The sequence below is a fragment of the Zalophus californianus genome, chromosome 4, assembly GCF_009762305.2.
Source record: "Zalophus californianus isolate mZalCal1 chromosome 4, mZalCal1.pri.v2, whole genome shotgun sequence".
In the NCBI taxonomy this organism is placed as follows: domain Eukaryota; kingdom Metazoa; phylum Chordata; class Mammalia; order Carnivora; family Otariidae; genus Zalophus; species Zalophus californianus.
Genome location: NC_045598.1, coordinates 45,590,255 through 45,604,481, shown reverse-complemented (window position 1 = coordinate 45,604,481; position 14,227 = coordinate 45,590,255). Strand labels below are relative to the sequence as shown.

General features: G+C 38.9%; 1 protein-coding gene across 1 annotated transcript in view; it reads left to right on the top strand.

Moving 5' to 3' along the window:
- The window catches only part of FYB2 (FYN binding protein 2), a 131,699-nt gene that overhangs the window by 90,603 nt on the left and 26,869 nt on the right, over window positions 1-14,227 (top strand). Inside the window, exons 10-15 of the mRNA XM_027569484.1 lie at window positions 4,372-4,486; window positions 4,597-4,637; window positions 6,367-6,430; window positions 7,468-7,566; window positions 12,471-12,499; window positions 14,120-14,180. Coding sequence (XP_027425285.1) covers window positions 4,372-4,486; window positions 4,597-4,637; window positions 6,367-6,430; window positions 7,468-7,566; window positions 12,471-12,499; window positions 14,120-14,180 — 409 coding nt within the window. The remainder of the gene's footprint in view (window positions 1-4,371; window positions 4,487-4,596; window positions 4,638-6,366; window positions 6,431-7,467; window positions 7,567-12,470; window positions 12,500-14,119; window positions 14,181-14,227) is intronic.

Genomic DNA, 14,227 nt, shown 5'->3' with positions numbered 1-14,227 from the left:
ATATTAAAATTATTAAACACAAAACATAATATTTAACATATTTTAAAAATTAAATATGAACAGGGAATAAACAGATTTGAAAAAGATAAATAATTTGATAAATTGATATAGAAATGCAGTGAATGAATTATACATCAGATTAGACACAGGTGAAGAAATTAAGGAACAAAAAGATAAATCTAGAGAAACTATCCAAAATATATTCCACAGGAGAAGTGATAGGAAAGAATGAACGAGAGGATAAGAATCCTCAAGGATAAAAGAAGTCTTAAAATAACATCAAATCAGCATTCTACAAAAGGGTCCTAGAAAGAGTGGGAAGGAGGATAAAATAAAGAGAATAAAGAGATAATGCCTGATAATTTTCTAGAATTGTTGAAAGGTATAAATTTATAGATCCAGAAGCCCTTAAGTTCTCAACTAGGATAAATAAAAGAACTCCACACCTAGTTATATCTTAAGGAAATGGAAGAATATTGAAGAATAAGAGAATATCTTAAAATATCTTAAAAGCAGACAAAGGAAAAGGCCAATCACCCAGAAAGAAACAAGCAGGCTGATTGCTGAGTTCTCAACAAGAGTGCGTAACTTGAATACAGTGCTGCTGAAAAATATTGAATGTCTATCCAGAATTGTATAACTAGTGAAAATGCATGTCAGGAATGGACAAAAAATTATTATATTTTCAGACAAATAAAAAGTGAGAGATTTTAATCACCAAATGAAACCTTCTCAAGGAGATTCTAAAGCATGTAGTTCAGGCAGAAAGAAGATAATCCCAGATAGAGAATTCCGGATGCAAGAAAGAATAGCAAAAGTGTCAACTGAATAAAACAATAACATCAAACTGGGGAGAGGGGAAAAAATATTGAACATTAATAGCACATACTTTGGGAAGGTAACTCAAAGCATTCTAAGGTTTTAAATTGTAACAATAGTAATTTACGCTAGCTTTAAAAGAGAGTAGCTAGGATATATATTCATCAAAAGATACCAGTCAGAGTGAAAAAGCAAGGCACAGAGTGGAAGAAGTTACTTGATTTATATATATGTTTGACAAAGACCCTGATATGGAATATATAAATCTTCTATAAACATCACTGTATCCAGAAAATATAAAAATCAGAAAAAAAATTGGAGAAATTGGGAAAATACTTGAAGAGGTACTTAAGAAGATATTCAAAAAGCAAATATATTTTTTAAAAAAAGCAAATACATTATGGAAGGGCTGTTCACCTTCATTAAGTCTCAGGGAAATGCAAATGAAACCTACAATGTGATATCACTACACGCCCACTCAAATGGCTAAAATAAAAACCACTAAAAATATCAAGTCTTAGTGAAGTTATGGAACAACTAGAACTCTCCTACACTGCTGGGACTGTAACTGGGGTAATCACTTTGGAAAACTGTCTGGCAGTATCTATTAAAGCCCAGCATATGCATCTCCTATGACTAGCAACCCCATGACTATTCTTATACCCAATAGAAATGCATACTTCAATTTACCAAGACATATACAAGATGTTCATAGCAGAACTTTTTATAATAACCTCAAACTGGAAACCATCCACATGTCCATCTAAAGTAGAAAGGATAAATGTAGCATGTTCACACAATGGAATCATTACAGGAGTGAACAAATTACAACCATACGCAACAGCACAGATGAATGTCACTTAGTATTGAAGGGAAGTAGGCAACACCAAAGAGAACATTCTGAATTATTCCATTAATATAAAGTTCAGAAATAAGCAGAACTGACCTCTGATATTAGGCAGTACTATGGTGGCTCCCATTGTGGGAGGGAATGAGGACTAGAACAGAGCATGGGAAGGGCTTGGGGGCACTGGCAGTGTTAGGTTTTTGATCTATGTACATGAATATGTTCAATTTGGGAAAATCCATTGAGCTGTACTCTTATGATTTGTGCTTTTTCCTGTATGTTATCATTAAAATTTAAAACGTACTAGGATAACTATTAAAAGATAGCACATATTCCTTCCAAACAAATAGAAAACAAAGAAGAATGAAGAGAAGAAATATCAGTCAAGAAAGAGGAAGATGGGGGGGGAACAGAACATATAAAAAGTATGTAATGAGATAGAAGATGTAAAATTTAATATATCAGTAAACACTATTAATATGCAAAACACTCTAGTTAGAAGACATATGCATTCAAATCATTCAATATTAAAAAAAAACTGGAGTGCCTTTTATGTGCCTGGCTCTATTCTAGGTGCTGGGGGTATAGCAGTAGACAAAACTGACAAAAATCCCTATGCTCATGGAAGTTGCATTCTGATCAGAGGAGACAGATGGTAAATATATAAAAGATAAAATATCCACTCTGTGGAATGCTATGGTAGTAAATGTTATGGGAAAAAGTAAAGCAAGGAAAGAGAATCAAGAAAGCAAGTGGAGGTAGTAGGAGTTGTAATTTTAAAGTGTTCATAGGTGACTCCAAAGATGTAAAGTAGGTGAGAGCCAAGTGTATCTAGGGTAAGCATGTCCTGGGGAGGGGAGAAGAAATGCAAATATCCTGAGGCAGGAACCTACCAGATGTGGGGGCAGAACAGCAGGGAGGCTGTGTGGCTGGAGCAGGGTGTAGTAGGAGATGAGGTCAGAGACATGATAAGGGCCAGATAGTGTGGGAGCTTCTGTAGACCATTCCAAGAACTTTGGCGTTTCCTCTGACAGATTTTTCAGAATGACTGAGAGGCTTTGAGCACAAGAACAGAATGATCTGATTGTATTTAAAGAATCATCCTGGCCGAAGTCATGAAAGAAGAAATGCGAAGGGATAAATCAGGGACCTGTTAGGAGCTTGTTGCGCTAATGTGAGAGAAATGACTGGAGCTCGGAGGAGCATACGTGGCAGACTTGTTGAGATGCGTTTGGATTCAGGATAGAATTTGGAAGTAGAGAAGGGAGTCAAGGACGTCTTTGTGTTTGGGACCTGAACAATTGAAAGGCCGTGTGGCCATTTTTTATTGAGATGGAGCCGACTTCAGGAAAAGCAGATTTGCAGAGAGAAAGTGTGAGTTTGGTTTGGAGCATAATGTGTTTAGACAACCAAATGGGAGTGGTGTGAAGGCTGATGGAGTATCTAGAATTCATGAAAAATGTCTAAGTTAGAGATGTAAATTTGGGAGTTGTCTGTGTTTTTAAAAAGAAGCCACAAACTTTTATATACGTTGCAGCCAAAAGGAAGGATTCAGAAAGGAAAAAAGAAAATGTCTTGAACTGGGAATTAAGCACCTGGGTGTTCGGCATCTCTGCTTTGTGCTGCAGAAATTTACTGGTAACGCCTTAAGGAAAAGCAGCACTTTATGGCTTAAGGAGCTGACATGCTTGAGACGGTTCAGGGTCTACATGCTAACTGACTTCTTATTAGGGGATAAAATCTTGTTGCTTGGTTGGTTCATTTAATTGACATAAGTCAATTTGCTCATTGCTTACTTCTCAGATGCATCACTTCTTCTTTCTGAATAATAGTTCATGTGTGAAAATGGTTCTGAATCACCCATACTCGAAATATTAACCCACACCAACTGATAAAAATGTGGCAATTTTATGGTTATGACAAGTTTACAGCTCTGTGAAATAAAGCAGCACCTGCAACTAGCTACTTGTGTCAACAATCCCTGTGCATTTTTCAACCTGGCACACCATCTTCTGGCTAATTCCATCACTAAGAAATAAGAAATGTTAACATGCTCAAACAACTTGTCTAAGAAATTTGAAGATAAAATGCCACAAAACTGGATAAGGTCATCTAGATTTAAAGAGAGAGAAGGGGATCCTGGGTGGCTCTGTCAGTTGAGCCTGTGACTCTTGGTTTTGACTCAAGTCATGATCTCAGTCAGTGTCATGGGATTGAACTCTGCGTCATTGGACTCTGCACTCAGTGGGGAATCTGCTTGAGATTCTCTCTCCCTCTTCCTCTGCCCTTCCCCCATGCTCGCTTGCTCTCTCGCTCAAATAAATAAATAAATCTTTAGGAAAAAAATACAAACTCCAGGGCTGTACCCTGGAGGATCTCACCATCTGAGGTCAGAGATTAGAGAACAGCCATCAAAAGAAGAGTTACTGGTCACTAGGCTAGCACTCTTTATAAATACATATTCATCCTTGCCACCATCATATAAGAGTTGGTGTTATTATTGTCCCAACTTCAGAGAACCATAACTGAGTCTCTGCAAGGTGAAGTGGGGCGCCAAAGAAGCATACATACCAAGATTATAACCCAGTTTCAGGGTATGAAATCTGCCTTACTTATTCTTGCCTCCACTGCCATGGCATGTGTAAATGCATTTATGGTAGCAGTTGATGAGCTATTCTTCAGGATTTTCTCTGTTTTCTTTACAGGTGGGTATGTGGAGGCCTTGGAGGTCACTACAGAAGCTCTAGGCAGCGGGGCCTGTAAGCCTCACTCCATCTCAGAGGAGACCTATGATGATGTTGAGTACCCCGGGAGAGCGGGGTAAGTGCACGTCAGCCCTTCAGCAGTGTGGTGAGACTAGAGATGACTGTGGCGAGACTAAAGGTACAACACAATAGGCTAAGGGTCTTTGCATTATTTCTCCCCTGCAGACCACAGTCAGACCTCTGTAACTCATTTGCTTCCGATAATGGTAAGTATAAGAAGACATTTGAAACTGTCGGTAGGAACTGCTGAGTGCTTCTGTGGCTGATAGTGTAAGGTGTCTTTTATCTTTATATACTTTTAATAATGCCAGTCAGGCAAGGTGATGATAAGCTAGGTGGGAGAAGTGGTCCAAGGTATGTGCTAACAAATGCACTTAGAATCATGAAGGTGAAGACGCTAATGATGGGGCTCTTGTGGCAATAAAGCAAATTCACTGTGAAATGTCCTCCTTCCTGACTGCTTCACAATGCAGGTCTGGTTATAGGAATTTTTTTTTAATTTAAATTTTGTTAATACACAGGGCAATATTGGTTTCAGGGATAGGATTTGGTGGTTCATGACTTACATTCAACACCCAGTGCTCATCACAAGTACCCTCCTTAATCCCTATCACCCTTCTAGCCCATCCCACACCCACCTCCCTCCATCAACCCTCAGTTTGTTCTCTATCATGAAGAGTCATTTAGGGCTTGCTTCCCTCTCTCCTTTGTTTCTTTTCCCCTTCCCACATGTTCATCTGTTTTCTTTCTTAAATTCCAGGAATGTTGTTTACTTAACACACTATCATGGTTTCCCAATACTTTTAAGATCAACTCTTACATGGTCTAGAGCCTTGAGTGGTTTGCCTCTACCTGCTACTGAGGACTTTTCACACCATACTTAGTCTTCATCCTTGAGATCCATTCATGCCTACCTCCTTTTAGCTTCTCTGACTTGCCAAGCTCCACCACAGGGTGTTCTCATGTGCTCCTCCTCCTTTTTGGAGTGCTCTTCCCTCCCCTGGGCCCCTTTGCCTATGTGACTCTTAATGTTTCCTCCAATCCCAACTCCTTCATTATTGCCCCAGGGAATATTCCCCTTGGTGTACAGTCTCATCTATCTCCTAGTACCATGGTCCTCTCTCTCAGCACTTTACAGTTATAATTTTATATGTATGTGATTCTTCCATTAATAACTGTCTTCCCTCCTAGATTGTTATTTTCTTTATGCTTGCTATTTTTCCTAGCCCCTAGCATAATGCCAAGCACATGTGAGATACACAAAAAATATTTATTGAATGTGAATGGATAAGGAAATAACAGAGGAGGGATAATCCTCTGTTGCTTTTGTCTTCCTTAGAATGTCAGAATTTTAGATGGTGAAACAACCTTAGAGATCATGAAATCTAGTATGCCATTATAGAAAGGAACTAAGGCATGGAGAAGTTAAGTGACTCTCCTAAACTCACTGTGTGTGAGTCACATTTTAAACTTGAAAATCCTCCATTGCTGGGTAGCCTCAAAGCGTATCTGTATACTTTAAGCTCATGTGTTGGGCTAGGCTAAAGCCATGCTATCAAGAGAAAGATTATTCAAGATGCTTTGGCTCTCCATTATTGCCCCAGCACTCAGCACAGTGTGTGCTGTTTAGTAGACTCTGAATGTTATAAATGAAATATGCAAAGGATGAGAGTAGAAGGATGGAATCTGTTAATAAATGAGCTTTCTTCTACTACATCAGATCAGACTTGGAACTGGGTAGAAGCAAATATGAATTTTCACTTTGTACATACTTTTATAGAGGTTTAACTATTTTTACCATATGCTTATTAAAAAAAATTGTGCTTGACATCAAATTGTACTTAGCACCTGATAGGTATCCAGTAATTTCTTATGAAATATGAATCTGAACTACTGTCATTATAATAAATGAAAATAGTTTTTTTTTAATTTCAGAAGAAAATAGTGAAGAAGTATATGAAGAGGTCTATAAAACAAAGAGCAACTACCCAGACATAGAGTGAGTTTCTCTCTTTCTCAGCTTTGTAGCTAATGGTACTTCCCTGTTAGTGTAGGAAAACCAGAGTTGAAGAAACAATGCCCTTCCCTTGACCCTATCATCCTTAGGGAGGATTTGCATCAAGAGTAGAGATAAGATATTTTAATACTACCCTGTGATGAATAAGAGACTTGTGATTGTATACAATCATATGCTATAATTTTTAATTATATTGCTTCCTCTTTTGAGAAAGTGTCCTCCTCTCAAGGTAGAGGGCTTTAATATTGTGTTAGGAAATAAGTGAGAAAGGAGAAGTAAATATCAGTAAAACTTGGCTTCAGTTCTATCAGCATTTCCAGAAGAAATCAATGGTTATGACTTAACCTATGTCTTTGCAAGTTAATAAGACTGTCTCTGGGATTTTGGCTTAATTTAATATCTAAGAATTCCACATTACCAGGAACATTTGTTCAAATGGGCATTATTCATCAAGTTTAGTTATTGGGGCACATTGTGGAAAGGAAACAGCAATGGTCAAAAGCAAGAAAGTTTAGGGTTGAAGGGAAGGGTAGGGATCCATACTGGGTGGGATGGTGTGGGTGTATCATTCCCTCTCCCTACCTCCTAAAAAACCTGAGAGCATATTTGGAAGAATTGTAATCCTTAACCGGGCAGTAAATGTACCACCATTGTGGTGACATCATTCAATAAATTAAGTCAGTGATGTAGATTTCAGGAGCCAGGAATTTCAAAACATTTTTCCAGTATAGTTTATAAACTATGCTTCCCAAAGTCACCTTCTCTAAAAGGAAGACCTTGCTTTGTATCCTCAAAATAGAGACCATTTGGGGTGGATGAAAGTTTGTATTGAAGTATAATCCCCTTCATAGCTGACTGGTATGTGTTATTTCATATTGGTACCTCAACAAAGAAGAGCACAGATGTCGATAAGGCATTTCCTGTCTCTTCCTGGAGTGAGATGTGTTCTGGAATGAGCCTCGTCCATCTCCAGTACTCTGTGAAATGCCATGTTATTTATATCCTCTGATTCCTCTTAGTTTAGATGGAAAAGAAGCACTTAAAAGACTGCGGAAATTCTTCAAGAAAGAAAAGGATAGGTTTAAAATGAAGAAAAACAAGTTGAAAGAAAACATGAGGTAAAAAGTCTTTCTTACTTTTTCTTTCCAGGAGAGGCCTAGCAGTTCTAACCTGGTAGTTTTACATCCTAGTCTCAGAAACAGTGCAGGGGATATCTGAAAGTAAAACCAAAGGCCCTGGTTAACACCTGCCTCTTCCTTTTCAATTTGTGAGTGAACCATACCCACAGATACTAATAAGACAGTGACAATATCCCTTTTGGAAAAAAAAAAAAAAACTGATGATAAAGGGTTGTAAACAAGGGTAGAAGGAAGTCTAGAAAGGAAATTTTTCCTCATCACCTTTGGCATATATTCCTATTATCACTAACTATTATATTATTAATTGTATCCTTTTATGCTTTCTTAGCCCTACAAGTTCCAGTGGTTTTAGTTGTCTACATTTTGTATTCTAATTTGCCTCTCTGGAGTGAGGCAGTGTGTAGAGAGGGGTGATGAACTTTCCAGCTGAGTGGGTCATATATCTCAAGGTCTTAGACCTGGAGAGGACCCTCTCTTTCCCAGCTAATTACCAGTGTTTGAGAAGGTTACAGATTTACTAGCAGTAGAGATGGGAGGCCTGAATTCTGGGTTCTAGTTTCAGCTCTGCAATTTATTCATTGTGCAGTTGGGGGCAAATCATGATCCAGCCCACGTTTCCTCTTGCATACAAGGGAGACTCAGAGGTACTTCTCTAATATGTAGAAATGGATAGATCTGTTTTAAGAGGCAGGGGATGGTAAAATAATTTCCCCAGGGTCATCAGGTATACTGGCGTGGAATTGTTACTCTACCTTGAAGTTCTTGTCAATCATAAAACTTCGAAGTTATGTGATTTTAAGTCCAATTGTCTGCTGGATCTAGATCTACCAAGAGATCTAACAGAACATGGGGTTCATAAATTATAGTCCTGACCATGGAACTAGAGCTGCAGTGGTCAATAAGACCTATGCACAAAGGCATTGTCTGGGCCTAGCAGGTTAGATGCTTCTGACAAAAAATTATGATGCCTGTGGTCCCTTAGAAATTTGATCCAGGTGAGGGGCACCTGGATGGTGCAGTCCGTTAAGTGTCCCACTCTTTATTTTTAATAATTTTTTTAAGATTTTATTTATTTATTTGAGAGAGAGGATGAGAGAAAGAGCACAACAGAGGGGAGGGTCAGAGGGAGAAGGAGACTCCTTGCTGAGCAAGGAGCCCGATGTGGGACTCGATCCTGGGACTCCGGGATCATGACCCAAGCTGAAGGCAGTCACTTAACTGACTGAGCCACCCAGGCGCCCCTAAGTGTCCCACCTTGGTTTCAGCTCAGGTCATGATCTTGGGGTCATGGGATTAAGGTCCACGTTGGGCTTTGCACTTGCCATGGAGTCTGCTTGGGACTCTCTCTCCCTCTGCCCCCCACCACTCATGCTCTCTCTAAAATAAATATTTTTTAAAAATTGATCTAGGCGAGAATGCACATATTTTTAAATGCAAATCTGCTTTCCTTTTTCTTAGAACTATTCAGTGACTCCTTACAACCTTTAAAACAAATAACCAGTCCCTCCTATGGCAAGTAAATACTTTATGGCAGCTGCCTTCTTACCTGTCCAGTTTTTTGTTTGTTTGTTTGTTTATCTATGATTTCCACTCTCTACTATGCCATATAAATACCCCCACAGATCTAACTCTGCCATCGTACTGCATGCCTCTTCACTTTAACCAGGACCTTCCCTTGGTCTTGAATGCATCTGCCCTCCTCCAACCCCCTTTGATTATCAAAGTTCTAGTCTTCCTTTAAAATATGGTCAAATAGTATCCCTTCTGGGACATCTTCCCTGAACCCCTCTACCCAAACCTGGATCACCTGTCTGTCCTGTGTATCTCCCTAACATCCGGAGCATGTCTTGCAACATCTCCTGAGAAACCTTTTTTCTTAGAGTCAGAGAGTCTCAGGGTAACAAGAGAAATCCATATTATCTAGTCCAACCCAGTACACAAGCTTCTCTGCAAACTTCCTAACGAGCCAAATATCTGTGCCTGCACACCTCTATAAAAGAGAAGTTACCACCTGCAGAGAAAGATGTTTCATCTTTAGGAAGGTCTATTAAGATTTTTTCCCATAAATTTTGGCAAAATCTGCCTCTCTGCCTTAATTTTTCATTTAATAACATGTAGATATAACAAGACAGAACAGAATTTTATTATCTTCTGTTGAGCCTTTTGATTGAGGGCTCCTCTCTTGAACACCAACTCCTAGTTGATTACCTTCAGAGGGAAGTTGCAGCCATGGTAATGTGACATTTAAAAAGAGTGTCTCTTCCAAAAACAAAATGAAACAAAACAAAAACAGAGTAAGGCTCTTTACCCTCTCTTTGTCTCAGACACACACACTGCCTATTAGGGTAGTCATTCAATGGCTTGATTTAGGTATAAATAAGTCAGGAATTAAATGCCACCAGCCTTAGCTATGCTATGAATTTTACATGGGAATTAGATGTTAAACCTGTTCTCACTCCCTCTGTTCCAGATGCACTGACTTCCTTGCTTTTCTTTAAAGGACCAGGCACACCTCTGCCTGAAGGTTTCTGTATTTGTTCTTCCCTTTCCTAGAATACTCTTACTCAGATAACTGCGTGGCTCACTTCCTGACTCCCTTCAGGATTCTACTCAAGCCACCTTACCAGTAAACCCTTCCCTGACCATCTTCTGAAAAACGGCAAGCCAACCTTCACCTTCAGCTCTCCTGCTCCCTTATCTTGCTCTACTTTTTTCAATTGTCCTTAACTCCTCACATGACAGAACATAAATTTCCTTGTTTTGTCTGCTTCACCCTACTAGAACCCATGCAGGCAGGGATATTGACTGTTCTGTCCATTGCTGTATCTCCAACATAAAGAGCCATGCCTGGGACATGATAGGTACTCAATAAATGGCTATTGAATGAATAACCTAGAGGAAGGAAATATTCTAGATTTTTTTAAAGATTTTATTTATTTATTTGACAGAGAGACACAGCGAGAGAGGGAACACAAGCAGGGGGGAGTGGGAGAGAGAGAAGCAGACTCCCCGCTGAGCAGGGAGCCTGATGCAGGGCTCGATCCCAGGACCCTGGGATCATGATCTGAGCTGAAGGCAGATGCTTAACGACTGAGCCACCCAGGCACTCCTCATTCTAGATTTTTTGTAGCCTCAATTTCTAGGTTTAAATAGGAGCTACCACCACCCTGGCCCACTTAAAATAGAGGAAGGGAATTGGTGTTAAGAAAGGCTTTGTTGAGCCAGGAGCCCTTGAGTGGAGAGGCCAAGGATACATGCTAACTAGGCATTGGGGACAGGGAGGGTGAAGTGCTTCACATGTGTTCTCTCTCCAATCTTTACAAGAACCCCATGAGATAGGAACTCTTTTCTCCATTTCCCAGATGAAAAATTAAGGCTTTGAGAAGTTATGTGGCTTGCACAGGGTAAGTGGGTAAGTGGCAGAACTAAGAGTCAGATTCAGCTCTCTCTGACTCCAGGGACAAGGTACTGCTTCTCCTCTATTCTGACAGCACCCAGTCTGGTCACACAGTTACTGACAGCAGAGACCAGTGAGCATCCTCAGCTCCTTTGCCAGGGTTAGGTACACCCCATCCAGCTCTAATACTCACCCTGCAAGATAGAGCTGGTATGCACTTTAGAAAGGAAGAGACCAAGGCTTGCATAAAGGTTAGCTGATTTTTCCCAAAAGTGCTGTTTCTTTGGACAATCCTGTATTATGGTCTTATCACACAGTGTTGTACTAATTTACTTTTGGTCTCCCTCATTAAATGCTAAGCTACTTTGGGGTAGAAACTTTGATCATTTTGTATGCCCAGCACATGGGCCTGGCCCATGGTCAGCGTCCCCCTAATACCTGTCGGACTGAACTTAAATTGTTTAAAATACATGAATTTTTTTTTCTACCACATCATACTTCCTTCCATCTCCTTAACTGTGTAACCAAACAGTCTACTTGGGCCAAATGTCCTCTCCCACTTAGCAGTCTGCTATCTTCCATTTCCCCCTGGCCTGGAGCTCTGCTCTCAAGATATCCTTTTGGCTTAACCATATACATAGGCAGGGTCCTGTGTCTGCAGAGGGTAGTTCTCTCTCACCATATTTATCTTACAGTGGATATCCAAGTGCACCTCAAAGATATCATGGGTTGGGTTCCAGACCACTACAACAAAGCAAATGTTACAATAAATTGAATTAATTTTTTTGGTTTCCCAGTTCATATAAAAGTTATATTTATACTATAGTGTGGTCTGTTGTGTGAACCATGTCTAAAAAAATGTACACACCTTAATTAAAAGGTACTCTATTGCTAAAAAATGCTAACCATCATCTGAGCTTTAGTGAGTCATAATCACTGACCACAGATCAACATAACAAATATAATCATAGTGAAAAAGTTTGAAATATTGTGAGAATTACCAAAATATAACAGAGACACAAACTAAGAAAATGCTGTTGGAAAAATAGCACTGATAGATTTGCTTGATGTAGGGTTATCATAAACCTTCCATTTATAAAAAAACCACAGTATGTATGAAGTGCAATAAAACCAAGGGCAATAAAACAAGGCATTCCTGTATTTGGTGAGCATCTTGGAAGGTTAGAAGGCAGAAACAGGATCTTGTGGATGGACAAAGGCAGAGCCTGAGGTTGTCTAGTTAGGAAAGGGAGAGTGGATAATGGGTGGTCCCTGGAGATATATAAGCTCATTTTTAAATGGTGGTGTGGAAGCGAGGAGAAGGTTAATCAGAACAAAGCTGTAGGAAAGGTTTGCTTCACATCTTTGCCTAGAAACACCTGCATCAAGAAACCTAGTCATCAATATGTTATTTGAGATGGATCAACTAATCTCTCTGAACCTGGCTTTTTTTCATAACCCTTTTGTGTCTTTTGTCAATCTACAGTGCATTTTCAATTTCGATGCCTGATTTAGGTAAGTGACATTCACTAATTGCTGGTACAAAACTACTCAGCATTAGCATATTCAGGGGCATGGACAGAGAAGTAGTAAGCCTTCCTTCATTCCACATTTAATGAAAAATTGATACATAAAAATCAAAGAAGACATTTTACAAAACAGTATTACTTACTTTAGGGAAGATGAGTAATATTTCTTAAATACCTACTGTATACCAGCCCTCTTAAAATCCCAGAAAAATAAGTATAATCTTTTTAGGGAGGCTCTAGGACCCACATCCATACTTTGGTGATCTGGGATTTGTACTCAAGTCTCTCTGATTACAAAGCTTGTGTATTTTACATTATACCACACAGCCTCTTGAAGGATTTGAAAGCCAAATCACCCTAATTAATACATAATAAGTTGGGCAGGATCACATTGCAGTACACATACTAATTGCATCAAGGATAGGTCATTGGAATATTCTTTGCTTTGCTATAAAAACAATAGTGCAGAAATTAGCATATTGCCTGATATATAGTATGATCACAATACATGTTCAGTAAGTTGAATCTGTCAATAAAAGAGGGCTGTGTTGTTTGTTGGTTTTTCTTTCTGAGCTCTAGCCATGATGGTACTTTGAGTTCATTCTGAATAGGCAATTCAAATGTATATTATATTCCAGAAATATGAGTTTGCTACACTAAACAAATGAAGGTTCTATAAAAAACCTGGTAAAATCACAGGTCTCCCAAAACTCCCTTGGTCCATATAAAAATCTAAAAAGCCAACTTAGAATAGGCATGCATTGTACTCCCACCCAAATTTATGAACAAATAGGAATTATGAATAATTATACCAGAAGGTCTCCAACTCACTCAAGTGGTAAATCACTTAAGCATTATGGAATTCTGGGACACCTGTGTAGCTTAGTTAGTTAAGTATCTGACTCTTGATTTCAGCTCAGGTCATGATCTCAGGGTTGTGAGATAGAGCCCCGCGTCGGGCTCCACAACTGGGTGTGGAACCTGCTTAAGATTCTCTCTTTCTCTCTTCCTCTACCCTACCCTCACCTCTTTAAAAAAATGATGGAATTCTATGTTGAGCCCCAGGAATGTGAATATCCTAAACTGAAAATGTCTAATTATGATAATGCACTAAGATTCAATTTTATGCAATATTATTATAGAAGAACAGTTGCCTGTGGTTTGAAATAAAAATAATGGAAGAAAAATCAATATGAATATTCTACTTAAACTGTCTTTTTCCCAGGAATTAGGAAAAGCCCTCTTACTAGTCTAGAAGTAGAATATCTTCGTCCAGTTCCACGATGAGGGGAACCTACTCTAAAAATGATCCTTTCAGCAACTCATATTTTCTGAAAATCTGCATGAAATTAAATTGATATAAATATATATGTCTGTGTTTGAGATACTAGGGCATGCCACTATTTTTTTAATCTCTCATTTAAATTTCTTCCCAAATTGAAATTCTTTTTGTTCTTTGATCCTTCCAGCCTATCTATATTCTGTGATCAGATCTATGAACAGATGTGGGGATGCACCTGGATAATTGGGTATTGTGAATAATTTGGAAAACAAGGGATTGTATAAATCATACCTAATGACTATTTTGATCCTGTCTTGAACCCAGAACTTAGGTCTCAGGAAGTTATTATCTATGATAATATGGACATAAATGAAAAAGAGTCAAGGTAAGTCATTTTACCTCATTGGTTATCCCTACTGATATGCAACCCAT